Source organism: Periophthalmus magnuspinnatus, chromosome 21 (assembly GCF_009829125.3).
Source record: "Periophthalmus magnuspinnatus isolate fPerMag1 chromosome 21, fPerMag1.2.pri, whole genome shotgun sequence".
NCBI lineage: Eukaryota > Metazoa > Chordata > Actinopteri > Gobiiformes > Gobiidae > Periophthalmus > Periophthalmus magnuspinnatus.
In genome coordinates, this window is record NC_047146.1 from 30,590,980 (window position 1) to 30,611,516 (window position 20,537).

Consider the following 20,537-nt stretch of genomic DNA (forward strand, 5'->3'; position numbering starts at 1 on the left):
ACAGTTTCTGTCAGAGGTGCTTTAGACCCAATTTGATTCTAGGCTAAACCTGGTTTATTTCTGAGTTATACATGTTTTAGTTCTGGACTAAACCTGGCTTAGTTTTGGGTTAGATCTGTTTTTTGTCCAAAGATGTTTCAAAGAAATGAACTGGCAATGCTTTATGGATGTAGCAATAGTTATCCCAACTATTATAGATCATATTACTGAAGAAGTTTATGCTGGCTGGATCCAATGAAGTGAACTTTTCAGGAAATTTGTCCCGTAAGCTTTTATAAAAAAACAAAAAAAAACAAAAAAAAACTAAACATGAGGGCGACAAGATGACAACACCTATATTTATTTAACATCTGTTTCTGAAATGTTATAAACTAAGAAGTTATTAAAACATTTTTCATTTTTGTTGCAAGCATTGTAAGCATGTTCCTTTTATCCGATCAAAAGAATCACTGGAGACCAGAGAGTAGAATCACTCGAGTTTTATTGTTCCCTATACATCCAATCTAATACAAGTCAGGCGTGATGCTGTCCCTAGTACGTGCACGGAGATCTCAGGGGCGGTCCCGTTTTGATCTGAGTGCCTTACCCTGAACGCCACATTTAAACATAAATCCTGAATATTCAGTAGCTGGGCGTGGACATCTTCTTTTTCCTTCTGGCACTCCTCTACCCTCCAGGCGCCCCACTGGCGCAGCGTTATCTGTAACAGCTTAATCTGGGAGGACATGCTACACAATCTATCTATTGTCACAGTACGTTTTTTTTCTATGCGATAGGGGAAGAATGGAGTGTGTTTGTTCAGTGTTGCGTGAAAGTCCTAAACCTCCTTTTAGTCTAATCTTTAATATTATGAGCAATGACGTTTACGTCCTTCATAATCTGGTGTTTTAAACATCCTTTTTAGGCTTAAAATAATTATGTTATTTTGCTTAGTTACTGCATATTTTTTAACATTTGTTTGAAAAGTCTAAAGGAACTAGAGTGGACTTCCAAGTGCGTGGGAATGTTGAGCTTCTTAAAGGGATATCAGAATACTCAAATACATAACAATGTATTGTGTATGGGGCTATATATTATTACTAAGCAGGTGATCACAAAATATGCTTTTAAGGCCACTGATAATAAAGCAGGTGATCAAAACATGTTATAAGATTTGTGTATGTTTGCAATAATAAATAATGACAATATTTTTTTCATTCTAGACTGACTACAAGTCAGAATACAACAACTTCGTCAAGGGATGTGGTTGGGTACCCATTGGGTCTCTCCCAGTAGAAACTGCCAAAGTCGGTGGAGACATTCTGAGTGAGAGAAGGTATCGCACTCATCCATCTATTTTCAAATATCACAAGCTCATGGACTCTATGGATGTTGCTCTGGCCACTGCCAACAACCAGATCATGAACAAGGTATAGCATTTTTATTTTGCATTATAATAGCAATAGCAATATAGCAATATTCAAAGTGTAATCATTTGTCCAATTTCTTTACTTACAGAAAGCCTACACTGAGAAATGGGAGAAGGATAAGACCACTATTCATGTCATGCCTGATGCCATGGATATTGTCCTGGCTAAAGCTAATGCCATCACCATGAACCAGGTAAGGAATTTTTACAATGCAAACTCAAGAATTATACAAACATAGCTAATGTATGGAATTTTAACATATATTTATCTGTTTTTTTCCAGAAACTTTATAAAGCTGGATTGGTGGAAATGGCTCTCAAAGGTCACAACATGAAAGCTGATGCCATCCCAATTGTGGCTGCTAAGACTGGCACTATTATTGCTAGTGATGTAAGTTTTTAATAATTCAACTTCAGAAAAAAAACATATTTACTACGACTACAACTATTAACTGGAATAAATTGGCTAGTTGGCTATTAAAATTGTATTTTGACAGTTGTTAATTGTTAATGAAACTATAGTGATACTGATAAACATGCCAAAAGATCTTTTATAGCAAAGACTGTGGCATTATTAAATCAAAATGTCTATTACAATAAGCAATTTCTGATTTTAAACAATAATCCACTTCATTTGTAAATATTCTATATCTAGAAGCCATCAGTCACCATATTTCATATTTATATTATATCTTTATTTTGGCTAAAATATATGGGCAAAATCTTAGTGCACAATAGAAATAATTGTTTGTTTAATTGACAAAATAATTGCTGACTAGTCAACTACTGGTTTACTAAATTGTATGAATTTATTTTACAGTACAAGTACAAGCTGGCCTTTGAGAAAGCCAAGGGACACCACGTTGGTTTCCGCAGCCTGCAGGATGACCCTCTCCTGGTTCACTACATGGAGGTGGCTAAACACCAGAGTGATAAGAACTACAAGAAGGACTACCACAAGGCCAAGCTGAAGTACCACACCCCAGTCGACATGTTGAGCGTGGTCCATGCTAAACAGGCCACAAAGGCTCAGACCAATGCTGGGTACAAACAGATTTCACACAGTAACCTGCTGATGCCCGATGCCATGAACCTGGTGTTGGCACGCACCATGAACACCATCTGCAGTGATGTAAGTTTTTTTTGATGTAGCACAAATTGTGCCCTTAGGGTTTCATCTATGTTCTGGATAGTTCTGAGATAGTTTAAGTTTTAGAAAATTGTTTTTTGCTCATCAAGACCACGCAGCAAACAACAAGAGTACAGAAGGCATTTGGGAATATATAATAATAATAATAATAATAATAATACTCGATTTAAAACAAGCCATATAATTAACAATTGATGTAAGTAAGTTGGCCTTTTGTATGAAACTAACGACTGCTTTGGACTGGGGCTAGATTTAAATCATGGATACAAACTTTATATAATAATCTAACCTCAAGAGTCAAGACTAATGGCACACTATTGAGACCGCTCACCATCCATAGAAGAGTGTTTATATATAAATAAACAGTACAGTTTATACAGTACATTACAGTACATTGTACTTAAAGGTATATCATTGTGTTTCTCCATAGGTGGAATACAAATCTGAGTATAACAACTTCGTCAAGGGATGTGGTTGGGTACCCATTGGGTCACTCCCAATAGAAACCGCCAAAGTTGGTGGAGACATTCTGAGTGAGAGAAGGTATCGCACTCATCCATCTATCTTCAAATACCACAAGCTCATGGACTCTATGGATGTTGCTCTGGCCACTGCCAACAACCAGATCATGAACAAGGTATAATGTTGTTAAATTTACAGTATAATTACCGTATTGAAAGTGTTATAATTTGTCTTACTTGTCTACTTACAGAAAGCCTACACTGAGAAATGGGAGAAGGATAAGACCACTATTCATGTCATGCCTGATTCTATGGATGTTGTCCTGGCTAAAGCTAATGCCATCACCATGAACCAGGTACGAAAACTAAAATGCAAAACCTATACAAGTTATTTAAAAATACAAATTTACACTATACTTTACATAATTTGCCTACCATATTGAATAATACTGTATTTAAAGGTAATGTGCAACAACTGTGTAATTACACTGTGATTAGAGATTGGGTTAGCTTACCTCAGGTTCTTATATTGTGTTACATAGCACTTAAAGAAGTGTACACTGATACTGCTACTTATTTGAAGGACTAGTTAACTGAAATTTAGATTATATCCATTACATATTGACAGGGTAGGTTTTGCCAGTTCTAATGTATTCACTATCTCTAATTATGTTAATAGAGGGACAAGAATAAAAACTGCTTAGTCTACACTTGTGAGTACATATAACATGCTGTAGCAGTATTATGGAACCCCCCTCTATTGGTTTACTATGCTAATTGTGAATTATTGTGGTATGACAACTCAATCATAATCTCTATTGACAAACTACCCTTTAGTCATTGATTATATTTTTAAAGTGAATATTGTAAATATAAGTGAATATTGTAAATAAGTTTTGTTTGCATGCTTATTTCCATGTCTTTTTCACTTTTACAGAAACTTTACAAAGCTGGCCTCATGGAAATGGCTCTGAAGGGTCACAACATGAAGGCAGATGCCATCCCAATTGTGGCTGCTAAGGCTGGCACTATTATTGCTAGCAATGTAAGTAATGTCAATACATCTTTCTAACTGTTTCTCTAATATTTTTTGGGTACGTGGGCTTTAAGATGCTTTTTTAATATCTATCTATTTAGCACATATTAATTGTTACAGATAATACATGGTAATTGGTAAAAAAATATGCATAACTTTTACTAACACTGGAGGCAAGTCGGTAAAGTATGCATTTATTATTTATTTTCAGTAATGGAAATTAAATAGCCACCATTTAGGCTAGTGGGTTAGTGTTTCTGAATAACTAAAGAACCATAACTAAAGAACCTCATAGACCCTTGTAATAAAGATATTGGATTCTGAAATATCAATGAAATTTCACTAACTTACAAACACTGTTTGTGTTTACAGTACAAGTACAAGCTGGCCTTTGAGAAAGCCAAGGGACACCATGTTGGTTTCCGCAGCCTGCAGGATGATCCTCTCCTGGTTCACTACATGGAGCTGGCTAAACACCAGAGCGACAAGAACTACAAGAAGGACTACCACAAGTCCAAGCTGAAGTACCACTCCCCAGTCGACATGTTGAGTGTGGTCCATGCTAAACAGGCCACAAAGGCTCAGACTATGGCCGGATATAAACAGATTTCACACAGCAACCTGCTCCTCCCTGATGCCATGAACCTGGAACTGGCTCGTAACATGCAGTTCATTGCTAGTGATGTGAGTATGCATGTTGTGAATTACTAAAAACATATTCACATTGTGTATTTAAGTAGTAGTAGTAGTAGTAGTAGTATTTAAATCCATGGTCCAAAAAGCTAATTTAAATCAAATATTAAGTTATACACTATACATTTTGAAGTTAATACATTTGATTAAGTTAAGCATTCAGTTCAGTTTCACTTTATTTTCTACAAATATTAGAGTTTTAAAATAGTTACAAACCTATTTTTACACCTGTTATAAAAATGTGGAAGCTAAAGAGGCTTTTACAGTAGTGACAGTACAATACAACAATAATAGCTATGCATGTTTTTATAATAATGTCTGATAATTAAAACAAATTAAAATGTATTTAAATTAAGTGGAGATTTGTGTGAATGTCCATATTGCCATATTTTAGTTATGTTTGATCAAGTTGATTAATCAAGTTGTATTGAATAAAAATGTAACCTAATAATTAAATTAGATTAAGATAAATTAGTCATGTTACCTTCCTTTTATTTATTTATTAATGTATTTATCATTATTATTATTATTACTTTTTTAAATAAATCCTTCCTTGTTCACTTTCCTGCACAGAACCAGTACAAGAGTGAGTACCAGAACTACTTCAGAGGCCTGGGATGGGTCCCCATTGGGTCTCTGGACGTGGAAAAGGCCAAAACTGCTGGTCACATCTTTAGCGAGAAGAATTACCGCCAACACCCAAGCCAATTCAAATTCACCAAAGACATGCAATCCATGGATGTGGCACTTGCAACAGTCAATAACCAGATTATGAACAAGGTACCAGATTTTAAATTTTTTTTTTTTATGGTTTTATGGAATTTTACTTTTACACTTGTTACATTGTATTTAGCTAATGAAGTAGAAAACTAACCGTATAATGACAAGTAATAGCGTTAAAGTTGAATGTATAATACTTTGTAACATCTTGTAATTGCATATACCTTATTTTCTGGACTATATATTGCTCCGGAGTATAAGTTGCACCAGCGAAAAAATGTGTATTAATGAAGAAAAAACATATATCAGTCGCACTGGACTATAAGTCTAATTTTTGGGGGAAATTTATTTACCAAAATCCGAGACCAAGAACAGACATTTTAGCTTTAAAGGCAACTTATAATAATAACGATAAAAAGAGGGAACAACATCCTAAATAGCAGTACAGCACGCTAACGTAACATATAGACAATGAACTGAATACTGTCTGGTATGTTTACGTAAGATATTAACAGTTAATCAGAAATGCTACGCTAACGTAACATATGCTGGCTTGTTCACAAACACAAGAGACACGAGTGTTCTTTTCACTGATGTTTACTGTGGTCTTACTTCTTCATCACAGTTCATACCGTAGAAATAGCAAATACATCAAATATAACTTAAGCTCAAATATAACTTAAGCTCATATTACATATACACACAAAACTGCACATGAACACATGGAAAATATACAGACCATTTTGGCCTGCTAGTAAACAAATCAGTGATCCCCAAACTTTATATTTTACTTTTCAATTGTTTCTTAAGTAGTGCTCTGTCGGGTAAGACTTCGCATTAGCGTAAAAAAAGGCTGAACCAGAAAACAGGAAGTAGTTTTCGTGACCTTAAACTAGACTTATGATAAACTAAACATTTACAATATTGTTCCAAATGAAAAATGATCTCCTTTATGGTCTTATAAATGAAAGGGTAGTAAATAAGGGGAAATTAAATATGAAATGTATAAAAGAAAATGAGTCAAGTCAATTTTCTTACAGGTATTACAAACACAACATCGCCATCAAGTGGTCAAACTGTAACATGTATAATCAGCTGTTACATAACACATACTTAAACACCTACATGAAGCATAGACAGAACTGAATACAGGTCTGGTATGTTAACGCAAGATATTAACAGTTAATCAGATAACTAAAGCATAAAAAACAAGCTAACAGGTTTACTCTGGATCTCACTCCAAATCACTAATTCATTCATTGAATTCTTCATCCTCGGTGTAACTTCTGAACAGCTCCACCTGCCCCGGAAGTAGATGAAGCGCCACTCTGTAGGTAGATGAAGTGCTGCTTCCCCGTAGTCTCGCGCAGTTGTCAGTGTGACAATAATGAAGATGTGAAAATTCTATACTTGGATAATTTCACTTTTAAGTCGTATCTGAGTATAAGTCGCATCCCTGGCCAAAATATGAAAAAAGTGCCACTTATAGTCTGGAAAATATGGTAATCTAATTTTAATACATTTTGTAACAACTGGTAATTACATAACCCTGAAACTAAACCTAAGTGCTATGACATTACATGTTATTGTATTGTTATTGTATGTATTGTTGTATGTTACATTGGAATTCAGGATACTATGTATTTAATGTGGTGTAGAACTGTAAACATTTCATTATAATTTACTGCAATAGTTGAATTATTTGGAGAATAATTCGTTTTTTTTTTCATTTTTGTATTTAGCAATCCTATATTCAAGCCTGGGAGAAGGACAAAACCACTATTCACATTATGCCAGATGCTATGGATGTTGTGCTGGCTCGTGAAAATAGAAAGAACTACAGCGAGGTACAGTATTAATTTATTTAAAACTCAGTAAATACACCATGACAATTAGATGTTTATTCGTTTGTGTGTTTTGGTTTTCAGAAACTGTACAAGTTGGACAATGAATTGGCAAAGAAGAAGGGACACAATTTCCGCGCTGATGCTATTGCTGTCCAGGCTGCCAAGGCCTCCACAACCATTGCTAGTGATGTAAGTACAGCACAATTACAAGCATATAGCAAATAACAAATTATACGTTTTTAAATTTGTTATTTGTACGTTGCACTCTTTATATGCAATGGTTTTAGTACTCACATTAGGGTTGCCAATTGTTGGGTGACAAGTCTGTAAGTGAGATGAGTGCTAGTTCTAGTGTTGATAAAATTCAACAATTACATTAACAATTACAATATCAATTAACTTACATTTGACTTTTAAAAAGCATTAAACACTAAGATTAAAATTACACACAAAAAATTAGAAGGTAAAGAACATAACTCACTGTTTTGTCATATTTGCTGCCACAACTTTTGAATAGATTCATTTTCAGTAGAATTTTTTGATGTTATTTTTAGCCAAGACTTCAATGGTAGATAGACCTCTATTTTGTTTTACTGATCAAATCTCCTTAATACATTTCTAGTACAAGTACAAGACCGGATACCGTAAGCAGGTTGGTCATCACATCGGTGCTCGCAGTATCCAGGACGACCCTCTGCTCATGCTGGCTCTGAACTCTGCCAAAATTGCCAGTGACGCTTTGTATAAGAAGGACTTCCACAAATCCAAGACCAAGTTCCACCTGCCTGTGGACATGCTGGCCTTTGAACTGGCCAAGAAGAACCAAATTCAAGTGAACCATGCTAACTACATCACAAGGCTGCACAACTGGACCTGTCTGCCTGACTCCAATGATGTGGTTCAGGCCAGAGCAGCTTATGACATTCAGAGTGACGTTAGTATAGCAGTTTCTGGCAATTTCTTTTACATTCATTAGACAACATTGTTTTAAAATCTGTTATTTTTGCTCATAGAATGTCTACAAGGCTGATCTGAAGTGGCTCAAAGGCCTTGGATGGGTGCCCATTGGTTCAATTGATGTTGAGAAAGTTAAATATGCTGGTAAAATCCTTGATGAGAAGAATTATCGTCAGCATCCAAGCAATTTCAAGTTCACCAGCACTGCAGAGGACATGCCTATGGCTCTGGCTAAGGCTAACAACCAAATCATGAACAAGGTATGCTGGCAGTATCAATATGTCGTACTATTATTTTTGTGCATTTTATTTGTTTGCATGTTTTGTTGATTATTTTTGTATTAAATTAATCTAAACATGTTTACAGAGTGCTTACACAGCCGCATGGGAGAAGGACAAGACTTCCATCCACATTATGCCTGATGCCATGGATGTCCTCCTGGCCAAAGCCAACAAAGCCAACTACAGTGTAGTAAGTTTTGGATCTGCAAATATTAAGTTCATCTAAACTATTCAGTATTATGAAGAATATAACTTGTTCTTTTTGCTTATTTTGTTGTTCAGAAAGCATACAAGCAGGCCCATGAGGAGTCCAAGAAGAAGGGCTATGATATGCGCCAAGACGCTATTTCCATTTTGGCTGCCAAGGCTTCAAGAGATATTGCCAGTGATGTAAGAAAACATTTACTCGGTTCTGCTGTAAACTGCATACTATAGTGTTCTAGTTTTTAATTCCTGTGTTTTATTTATTATATTTATCATTATTTTGTTTCTGTCCATAGTACAAGTACAAGGCAGGATACCGTAAGCAGGTTGGACATCACATCGGTGCTCGCAGCATCCAGGACGACCCTCTGCTCATGCTGGCTCTGAACTCTGCCAAAATTGCCAGTGATGCTCTGTACAAGAAGGACTTCCACAAATCCAAGACCAAGTTCCACCTGCCTGTGGACATGCTGTCCTTTGAACTGGCCAAGAAGAACCAGATTCAAGTGAACCATGCTAACTACATCACAAAGTTGCACAATTGGACCTGTCTGCCTGACTCCAATGATGTGGTTCAGGCCAGAACAGCCTATGACCTCCAGAGTGACGTAAGTATTGCAGCTTCTTTAACAATTCTAAATACTTCCATGAATTTCAGTTCTGAAGAATATGCTATTGTTATTTTCTACAGGCTGTGTACAAGGCTGATCTGAAGTGGCTGAAGGGTCTTGGATGGGTGCCTATTGGTTCAATTGATGTTGAGAAAGTTAAATACGCTGGTAAAGTCCTCAGTGAGAGGAACTACCGCCAGCATCCAAGCAGCTTCAACTTCAAACTCACCACTGAAGACATGCCCATGGTTCTGGCTAAGGCCAACAACCAGAACATGAACCAGGTAAGGAAGGATTTTCATTATAGCTAGGACAAGAATATTACAACGTACCTTTGAAATTATAGCTAAGAATAAGAATAATCTTTACATGCTAGGCCATATTTTGTATAACATGTTCTGTTGATGCAGAAATCCTATGTTGAAGCATGGAACAATGATAAGACCAATATCCACATCATGCCTGATGCCATGGATATCCTTCTGGCCAAAGCCAACAATGTTAACTTCAGTGTGGTAAGTATAAACTACAATTTTTATATATAATACATATATATGTGTTAAATAATTTGCATACATTACTGTACGATGATATTCTTTCACAGAAAGCGTACAAGCAGGCATATGAGGAGGCTAAGAAGAAGGGCTATGACATGCGCCAAGATGCTATTTCTATTTTGGCAGCTAGAGCTTCAAGGGACATTGCCAGTGATGTAAGTTTACAAAGTTTATTTTAGACTTTTACAAAAATATCCTTCATTGTGTAATTTTTTTTTTTAACAATTTCACTTTTTCTACTAGTACAAGTACAAGGCGGGATACCGTAAGCAGGTTGGACATCACATTGGGGCCAGATGTGTTCAGGACGACCCTCTGCTCATGTTGGCCATAAACTCTGCCAAAATTGCCAGTGACGTTCTGTACAAGAAGGACTTCAACAAATCCAAGACCAAGTTCAACCTGCCTGTGGACATGTTGAATCTTGAGTTGGCAAAGAAATGTCAGATCCAAGTGAATGATTTCAACTACAGGACCAAGCTGCACCAGTGGACCTGCCTTCCCGACTCCAATGATGTGGTCCAGGCCAGAACAGCCTATGACCTCCAGAGTGACGTGAGTATAGCAGCGACCTTTTCCTTTTTTTTTTTTTAGTTCTAAAATATTCTGCTTTGTCCCACAGGCTGTGTACAAGGCTGATCTGAAGTGGCTACAGGGTCTTGGATGGGTGCCCATTGGTTCAATTGATGTTGAGAAAGTTAAATATGCTGGTAAAATCCTCGATGAGAAAAACTATCGCCAGCATCCAAGCACCTTTGCATTCAAGAGCACCACTGAAGACATGCCCATGGTTCTGGCTAAGGCCAACAACCAAATCATGAATCAGGTATAGTTTTTTCAAAAATATATATTTCAGAGCAACAACATGGTTATACAGTTTAAAATATGGTAAATAAAACTATCCTATTCTGGCATTATAGAAAGCATATGTTGAAGCCTGGAACAATGACAAGAAAAACATCCATGTTATGCCTGATGCCATGGATATCCTCCTGGCCAAGGCCAACAATGTTAACTACAGCGTGGTAAGTGTTACAAAATAATTGGGATAATGTTTTACACAATCTGCAATATGACATTTAAGTATATAACATTTATATTAATTTACAGAAAGCTTACAAGCAGGCACATGAGGAGTCCAAGAAGAAGGGCTATGACTTGCGCCAAGATGCCATTTCCATTTTGGCTGCCAGGGCTTCAAGAGACATCGCCAGTGATGTAAGATAACAATAACATGCCTGATATGATAACCTAAATGTGTGCCTCCTATGTATTCCACATTATATTATTATGTTTCCTCCAGTACAAGTACAAGGCGGGATACCGTAAGCAGGTTGGACATCACATTGGTGCCAGATGTGTTCAGGACGACCCTCTGCTCATGTTGGCCATAAATTCCGCCAAAATCGCTAGTGATGCTCTATACAAAAAGGACTTCCACAAGTCCAAGACCAAGTTCAACCTTCCAGTGGACATGCTGGCCTTTGAACTGGCCAAGAAGAACCAAATTCAAGTGAACCATGCAAACTATATCACAAGGCTTCACAACTGGACCTGTCTCCCCGACTCCAATGATGTGGTTCAGGCCAGAACAGCTTATGACCTCCAGAGTGACGTGAGCATAAAAAATGAACTTTTCTTTCTCCAACATTTTGAAATTTGTTTTTATACTTCAGTGGTAAAATATATTCTTGTCTTCCATAGGCTGTGTACAAGGCTGATCTGAAATGGCTGCAAGGTCTTGGTTGGGTACCCATAGGTTCACTGGATGTGGAGAAAGCTAGGAAAGCTGCAGAGATTCTGAGTGAGAGAAGATATCGTCAGCATCCAAGCACTGTGCCCTTCACCAGCACTACTGATGCCATGAATATGGTCTTGGCCAAGAACAATGCCCAAACTATGAACCAGGTACAACTCAACTGCATTTAAATGTACGAAACACTGTAATATAAACAGCTACAAGAATTGTATGCATTTCAGAGCGTATGATCTATTTTTATAATACAAAGCGTCACAAAGATATTTTCTAATTTATTTATAAAGTCATATTTGAGTTTAGCTGCGGCCAATACAAAAATCACCAGCAGTCAGTGTGATGTAGATCATCTATGCCTTCTGCGTAGTTATGGTAGTACTCATTATTGTTCTGTAGTAACTGGCATAGGCCATATAAAGGGATAAAAATGGGTCCCAAATTAGCTGTAGTTTACACCAATTTCCAGATTTCCAGATTTCCAGATTTATTTTTCAGTCTCACGGTGTTCTAAGATTTAATTTGTACATATATAAAATTAATGCTTGGATTCCTTTTGGTGTTTGTAGCGCCTCTATGTGGAAGCTTGGGAGAAGGACAAGACCACGCTCCACATCATGCCTGATACTCCTGAGATCATCCTCTCTCAGCAGAACACGATCAACATGAGCAAGGTTTGTATATTTTTATTAAATATTGTTAAATAGGATCGAATGGTGAAAGCTACAAATAGTGTAAAATGAAATATCCAATAATATTAGATTTAATGCCTATTCTGGATGGTACAGCTACTGCCAAAATTTGTCAAATTTGCTCCCTAACTTTGGTATATGTTTTGTGTCACAGAAACTGTACAGACAAGGATTTGAGGAGGCCATCAAGAAGGGCTACTTCCTTCCTCCGGATTCCATTTCTGTGAAGGCTGCTAAGGCTTCCAGGGAAATTATCAGCGATGTGAGTAAATATATATATATATATATATATATATATATATATATATATATATATATATATATGTGTGGGGGTGTGTGTGTGGGGGTGTGTGGGTGTGTGTGTATATATATATATATGTCCTACATATTATATAGATATATTGATATTAATTTCACACCATAGATTTTTTTTACTGGATATTATATCTTTTCCACTTTCTTTTATCCATTTGTAACCAAAATGGATTTGATTGAAAAGCTTTTTATTAATTTAATATCTGACTGTCAGGTACTACATTAGTATACTTTAGTATACTAAATTTAGTATACTTTGTTGTACTGTTAGGTTAATCAACTTTAGAAATACCATGTATTAAACCTTTTCAATTGGTTACTTTTGCTGTAGGTGAAAAACATTTAATTTATACAAAAATTCTGTTGCACATTGCTCTGAATATCTAACAGTCAACCCATTTAGACTTAAGAATACACAATAGAAGACATAATAATAAATATTTTTCTTTCAAATAGTACAAGTACAAGACAGGATACCGCAAGCAGGTTGGACATCACATTGGTGCCAGATGTGTTCAGGACGACCCTCTGATGATGCTGGCCATAAATTCTGCCAAAATTGCCAGTGACGCTCTGTACAAGAAGGACTTCAACAAATCTAAGACCAAGTTCAACCTGCCTGTGGACATGTTGAATCTTGAGTTGGCAAAGAAATGTCAGATCCAAGTGAATGATTTCAACTATAGGACCAAGCTGCACCAGTGGACCTGCCTTCCCGACTCCAATGATGTGGTTCAGGCCAGAAAGGCTTATGACCTCCAGAGTGACGTAAGTAATCAATGAAGTAATCAACCAGCAATTACTACCAAAATCCAATATTGGAAATCTATAATTTAAACAAATAATTTTGAAATGCTTTTGTGCACCTTTTTGCTTTAGGCTGTCTACAAGGCTGACATGGAAGAGGTCATTGGCGTTGGATGGGTTCCTATTGGTTCGCTGGATGTGTTGAAAGCCAAACACGCAGCCAAAATCCTCAGCGACCGCTTGTACAAGCAGAAACCAGACACTCTGAAATACACCTCCGATACACATGCTATCCCTATGGTCCTCGCCAAGGCTAATGCTGACATTATGAACAAGGTAACATATTTTCAGATTTATTTTTATATATATTTTTATATACACCTTTACCAGCAGCACATTTTTTATTCCATTTTACTGATTGTAAATATATTGTAATGTCTGTGCAATCCCTCAGATGTCTAGGTAGCTTCCATTACAAAAGAAAATTGACATCTAGACATACTTTTTTTTTTTAATTATGAGGCAGATACAATAATCACACTTTTTTTTTTTAAGTGCATATGTTTCACTACTTATCCAAGTAGTTACTTCAACTCTGACAGGGTTCTAGTAAGTCACTGCCTTATGTCTGTCTGCAGGGAGGAAATAACTACAGTGAAACTAACACACCTAGTTGTTTACAGTAAGGAGTATCTGCTATTAGTTAAGTCCTTTGAAATATCCTAAGGTGTGTACTGGCACCCAGCTTTTTGTCATGTTTTATTGTATTTGTATGTTTTTATCTAATTTTTATCTTGTTCAGTGTCCTTGGGTGTTTTGAAAGGCACTTATAAAGAAAATGCCTTATTATTATTAACTTATTTATGCCTCTAATGAACTTAACTAATAACAGATCCTTACTGTAAATGTTGTATATACTGTAAATATTTTTCAATCCAAAAATCCTAATGTTTTATATTTTTCTTTGCTTTACAGAGGACTTATATTGCTGCCTGGGAAGCAGACAAGATCAAGACCCACGTTACTCCTGACCTTCCTGAGTTGTTGCTTTCTAAAGCTAATGCTTACAACATCAGCAGGGTAAGTCTTATAGCTTTTTATATGTTTAGAAACATTGAAAAATAAACTAAGAATAAAAAATCAAAAATACTTCATAACTACATCAAAGGCCAAAGTATTTTTTAACACATACATGTTACACTTAAAGCATTATATTAACTAACTTTTAATTAACTTGACAAAAACAATGTTGTTTTAATTTAATTGCAATACTTTTTTTTCTAATGAATCTGTTTCATTTCAGAAAATTTACAGAGAGGCTGTGGAGGAGATGTTCAGGAAAGGCTACGACATGAAACCTGATGCTGTTTCTGTTATCGCTGCCAAGCACGGCAGAGAAATCATTAGTGACGTAAGTAACATATTTGGATTTCATGATTATTAAACAGTAAAAAATAATTAATGAATATGTAATTAACAAGATATTCATGAATACACAGTTTATAGTAAGTTACACTAATGCCGATTCACGGGCTTCAATTAATGTTTTAAATTAATTTTAATTGCTATGGCAACATGTGTAGCATTTAGCATTTAGCATATGTAGCATTTTCAGGACTTTTTCCCATTCAAAATATATAATATTTTGTTTTAAATTGTTAATCTCTATGGCAATGGTCCTAATTTCTCATCATTCTGAAACCCATGGATACTTGTGCTTTGACATACATGAGTTTATTACAGAGGAATTAATCATATTCTATACAACATTGTTTACTAGATTCAAAATCATGTATTGTAAATCATCAATTACTACTCAAAGACTGAGTTCTTCTCAGACAAAAAGTACTCTGATCCACCGTCTGATGTCATGTGGTAATACAGGAAGTGCTCCACTGTGTTTTTTTTTTTAACTCCATACACCATCTGTAGAATCATTTGGATAATTTCAGCTGAAAAAAAGGTAAAAGGTAGCTGTTAACTTGAAAAATGTCACTGCATGACATCAAAAGATGGATGTGAGCATTTTGAACTTTGGAGATATAGACAATCTAATAAAGGATTACTTTGCTATGTGATTACTGTGAATGTCTACATAATAATGCTATACTCTCTCTTCTGACCACAGTACAAGTACAAGACAGGATACCGTAAGCAGGTTGGCCACCACATTGGCGCAAGATGTGTTCAAGATGATCCATTGATGATGCTGGCTCTGAACTCCGCCAAAATTGCCAGTGACGTTCTGTACAAGAAGGACTTCAACAAATCCAAGACTAAGTTCAACCTGCCTGTGGACATGTTGAATCTGGAACTGGCCAAGAAATGCCAGATCCAAGTGAATGATTTCAACTACAGGACTAGACTGCACAACTGGACCTGCCTCCCCGACTCCAACGATGTGGTCCAGGCCAGGAAAGTCTACGATCTGCGCAGTGATGTGAGTTAAATTATGTGTTTATTTATTTAATAGCATTAGTATACAATTTAACAATGAAAGGCAATACTATTAATCCATTTGTACAGATCTGCGTGAAGTACATTACTTAACAGCTTAATGATTTTGTCAAGATATTTAGTTGTATGAAACCTTAAGACAATAAGTTGAATAGCAGTACATTTTATTATCTTAAACAGACATTTCGACATTTTAATGCTTGTAATTACAACAGTATATATGTTGACATAAATTATTAAGTCAATGGACTAAGTACAGTATAAGAAACTAGAGAATTTCAACAACAACTAATAAGTTTTATATTTTTCTTAACTTTTGGTTTTGGAGTTCAGCAATAAAGAGAATAATAATCTTATTGATTTCCTTTCTTCCAGGCTGTGTACAAGGCTGACATGGAATGGATCAAGGGCTGTGGCTGGGTGCCCATTGGGTCTCTCGATGTGGAAAAGGCGAAGAAAGCTGCAGAGATCCTGAGCGAGAGGAAGTATCGCCAACACCCGAGCCTGTTCAAATCCACAGCCCAGACCACAGACATGCCTTACGCACTGGCTAAAGCTAATGCTGAGATCATGAACCAGGTAAACAACTACTTAAGAGCAGATTAATGAGTTTATAGTGCACTCACACTTTAACACAAACTATCAAAATTGAGAACAAACTTGGACTTAACTTGGAACTAACCTTAACTAGTAATCCAGCACTAAAACAGGACTGAAGTAAGTCTACAAATACTGGGATCAAATAAGGATCAAACCACTGCAAGTGTGAATGCAGCCTTGATCTCAACTGTCTCCATAATTAAAACACATGAATGTCCAAAGCCTTCTTTTAAATTTCTTGACCAAGATAATTTAAAATGACTATCCAAATATGAAGTGAATGAATGCTTAGACTGACACAGTTCCATTTGCTAAACAGCTAAATATGTGAATTACTAGAACTACTTTTTCACTTTTGAATTAAACTAAACCTCTCTTTATTTCTGTCATATGTCTGTCTTTTCTCAAATATTGAAGCTTGCGAACTGAATCTTAATTTAAAAAATAAATTATACAAATATAGTGGCAATTGCAGAATTGGTCAAACAAACTTTAAGTAGATATATTTTTTCAGCCTTGTATGAATAACTTTTGTAAATCTTGAATTTTACATATACATTAACTGCAATGTTGTATTTACAGAAAGCCTACATTGCTGCCTGGGAGAAAGATAAAACCAACCTTCACATCCAGCCCGACACTCCTGAGATTGTCCTGTCCAAGCAGAACAAGATCAACATGAGCCTGGTAGGTTTTATAAACAAAACTGTTTAACTTACAAGTATCAAAATATGAAAAGTAATTAAAGACGTCATAATATCAAATATTATAGTCAAGATTATTGTGAGATGAAACATCACAATTTTTGATAATTGACATCATGATCAAAAAACAGTGAAATCCTTAATTTCATTGTAATGATTCCTCTAGCATGTGACCACTTATGAAACCTTATGAAGTAAAACTTTCTTAATGATGAAGTAAATTTAATGTGATAAACTAGCAAGCTAAGCTAAGACAGAAAACAGAACATGTTTTGTTCTGTTTTAGAGTGTGCAATGGATTGAATTACATTGTATTATTGTTTCTGAAAATGTTGGAACTATTATGTTATTACCTGAGTTTATGAAAGAATTGATTAACCAAATAATCTTCACATCCATTAAAGTAACTATTCGAGAACAGTAAATTAGGAAAATTGATAAAAATGCTTTTTAAATATTTTTAGTAAAATATAATGTAGTAATACAAAACAAAAGATAAATATTGTGTGTTGTATTAGGCACCTTCACCAGCACTTTGGGACTATACTAATGAAATGTTTTTAAAAGAATACAATTGTAGCTGAATGGCTCAATAGACATAGCTTCCCTCCTTTTTATGACTTCACAATTGTTTCACATGATTTTTTTTAACATACATACATTTTATGTTTACAGAAAGCCTACAAGGAGGGCTTCATAAACATGATCAACAAGGGATACTACCTCCCCAAGGACGCTGTGTCTGTCCTGGCCGCCAAAGCCTCCAGAGATATCGTCAGCGATGTGAGTTTTATGTACAGTTTACAATCATAAGATAAATAGTTGAAAGTGTTTTGCAGTTGTAATCAATATTTTTTTCATTGCTCCGAAATGAACAGAAGGAAATTGTATATAGATTCTTCATACCAGGTATACATATCTATCTGAAAGTTGAGATTAAAATTTTATTAAAGGAAAAAAGATTTACTTATTTCTTTGTCTAGCCATTTTATTTTCTAAAAATAAATGATGGATGTTGGTTCAAAATATTCAGAATAATTAGATTTTTTTTTTTGACTAAACAGCTAAGCTTCGCTCGCAACCACATTTCAAGTAGAGCTACTAACTTGGACAGTACTTTGAGGACAAAAGGGTAGAGTGAGGAGGGAAGAAGGGCGCAGTCTGGGGGTATAGAACAGTGTGATTGGTATCCACACTTCAAACTTTGCTGTGGCCACTGGAGGCAGCACAGTTTTAAAGACAAAGCTGGAAATATACCTATATAAGGAATAGGAACAGTAAACAATGCTATTAAATACCATATGTAGAGTTTAGTAGCAAAGTAAAGATGATTTAGTGTTTAGTTTCACTTTAATTCTCCCCTGATCTAATCTGCAGTCATTTTAAGCACCTAATGTTGTAATATTCTGTTTTTTATTTCAGTACAAATACAAAGCCGGTTTCCGTAAGCAGTGTGGGCATCACATTGGAGCACTTAGTATCAATGATGACCCAATGTGTCTGCTGGCGGCTCACGTAGCTAAGATCTCCAGTGACAACATCTATAAGAAGGACTTCAACAAGTCCAAGACCAAGTTCAACCTCCCCGTGGACCTGCTGTCTCTGGAACTCGCCAAGAAATGCCAAATCCAAGTGAACGATTTCAACTACAGGACCAAGCTGCACAACTGGACCTGCCTCCCCGACTCCAATGATGTGGTCCAGGCCAGAAAAGTTTACGATCTGCGCAGTGATGTGAGTAGACTTGACACTTTATAACACAATATACAACAAACAAATATATACTTAATGTTACGGCTGCCACGTAAACTGCAATATTGCAATACAGTCACTTGAGCCCTTGTGTGGTGTGTGATCATACCACGGTAACCACATTTGCATTTTAATGAGTATACCAGTTACAACTACACAATACTCACACGATACTTGTTTAACAAGTATTAGTGTTACCACTAATATATTATTCTGTTTTGCAGGCGGTGTACAGATCAGATCTGGAGTGGCTGAGAGGCTGCGGCTGGTCTCCTCAGGACTGTGTCGATGTCATTAAAGTAAGAAATGCCCAAAAGATCCTGAATGACCGTCTGTACAAACAGCCCCCGAGCACTGTCAAATTCACCAGCATCGTCGACCTGCCAGCCATCGTCCTGTCCAAGCAGAACGCAGACAATATCAGCGATGTGAGTGCTTTTACTACAAGTTATATTCATGGGTTTCAGCGTCCTGTTTTTTTGAGGACTTTTTCTCATTCAAAAGGTTAATATTTGGCTTTAAATTGTTAATTGTATCGCAATGGTCCTAATTTTTCATCATTTTAGACTAATGGAAACCAAAAAATCTGATCCAGTCCAACTTTAGAATGCACTTTAGGACTTGGTTTGTTCTAGTCCTGGTTTTGTCCATATTTAAAAACTACTTATTTTTGTCCTATGTGGTGATCGCTTTAAAGACTATATATGTAAACATTTTGAAGTTACAATGCATTACCTTGCGTACAATTTTTCAGTATCACAGGGTAGTTTATATATATTGTTCTAATGTTTTTCTTTTGCTTTTACAGAGAAAGTACAGAGAGGTTTGGGATAAGGACAAGCTTACCATCCACATGCCCCCTGATGCTCCCACATTTGAGCTGTCCAAGGCTAACGCTGTGGCTATCAGCAATGTAAGTCGTCTAAAACACTTCAACAATTTAACAAGTGCGCAAAAATTATGTAGTCATAATTATTGTTTCAATTTTTCCCCAGAAACTCTACACAAAAGCTTGGGATGACCAGAAGGCCAAAGGGTACCACATCAAGCAGGATGCCGTGTCTGTGATCAGAGCCAAAGCTTCCAGGGATATTGTCAGTGATGTAAGTTAAACATTGAACTCACACAGACACAATAGTGCATTTCACAATTGCTAAAATCACATTGCAAAGCATTATGGGATACCCCCTTAGACAAACAAATATTAAAACAAAGCCAATATGTCCTCCTCTCAATCCCTCTTCTAACATACAACATTGTAAAACCATAAATTGTCCTTGAAAAACAAGTCAAAGTGTTTAAATGTAGAATGCGTTCCCTGTGCTGATTTGTTTAAAGTTGTGACATCATCCGTAAAGTGAGCTACTCATTCACAACATCCGCCCCCTAGTGGTTAAAAATTGCACTACATGCTTGTTCATCATATACAAGAAAAAACACTTTATAAGAACTACACTTAAATTACCGGTAGTCTAATTCCTAACCCCTTAATTAAGTTATTACTAAGTGTGAGTCATTCATAATACATTCTTTATTTATTATCAATTAAGACTTTGTTTATGCTTAAAGCTAATTAAGATTTAGTTATTATG

The 20,537-nt window shown here is 36.0% G+C and overlaps 1 protein-coding gene across 1 annotated transcript in view; it reads left to right on the top strand.

Annotated features, from left to right (window-relative positions):
* Positions 1-20,537, top strand: part of neb (nebulin) — a 107,872-nt gene that overhangs the window by 31,331 nt on the left and 56,004 nt on the right. Inside the window, 39 exon segments of the mRNA XM_055230689.1 lie at positions 1,203-1,409; positions 1,498-1,602; positions 1,692-1,799; positions 2,229-2,540; positions 2,989-3,195; positions 3,271-3,375; positions 3,957-4,064; positions 4,428-4,739; positions 5,322-5,528; positions 7,211-7,315; positions 7,397-7,504; positions 7,938-8,249; positions 8,329-8,532; positions 8,639-8,743; positions 8,836-8,943; positions 9,054-9,365; positions 9,449-9,652; positions 9,779-9,883; positions 9,973-10,080; positions 10,169-10,480; positions 10,548-10,751; positions 10,846-10,950; positions 11,036-11,143; positions 11,229-11,540; positions 11,630-11,833; positions 12,248-12,352; positions 12,525-12,632; positions 13,142-13,453; positions 13,565-13,768; positions 14,408-14,512; positions 14,736-14,843; positions 15,561-15,872; positions 16,265-16,468; positions 17,072-17,176; positions 17,869-17,976; positions 18,616-18,927; positions 19,170-19,373; positions 19,754-19,858; positions 19,941-20,048. Coding sequence (XP_055086664.1) covers positions 1,203-1,409; positions 1,498-1,602; positions 1,692-1,799; positions 2,229-2,540; positions 2,989-3,195; positions 3,271-3,375; positions 3,957-4,064; positions 4,428-4,739; positions 5,322-5,528; positions 7,211-7,315; positions 7,397-7,504; positions 7,938-8,249; positions 8,329-8,532; positions 8,639-8,743; positions 8,836-8,943; positions 9,054-9,365; positions 9,449-9,652; positions 9,779-9,883; positions 9,973-10,080; positions 10,169-10,480; positions 10,548-10,751; positions 10,846-10,950; positions 11,036-11,143; positions 11,229-11,540; positions 11,630-11,833; positions 12,248-12,352; positions 12,525-12,632; positions 13,142-13,453; positions 13,565-13,768; positions 14,408-14,512; positions 14,736-14,843; positions 15,561-15,872; positions 16,265-16,468; positions 17,072-17,176; positions 17,869-17,976; positions 18,616-18,927; positions 19,170-19,373; positions 19,754-19,858; positions 19,941-20,048 — 6,987 coding nt within the window.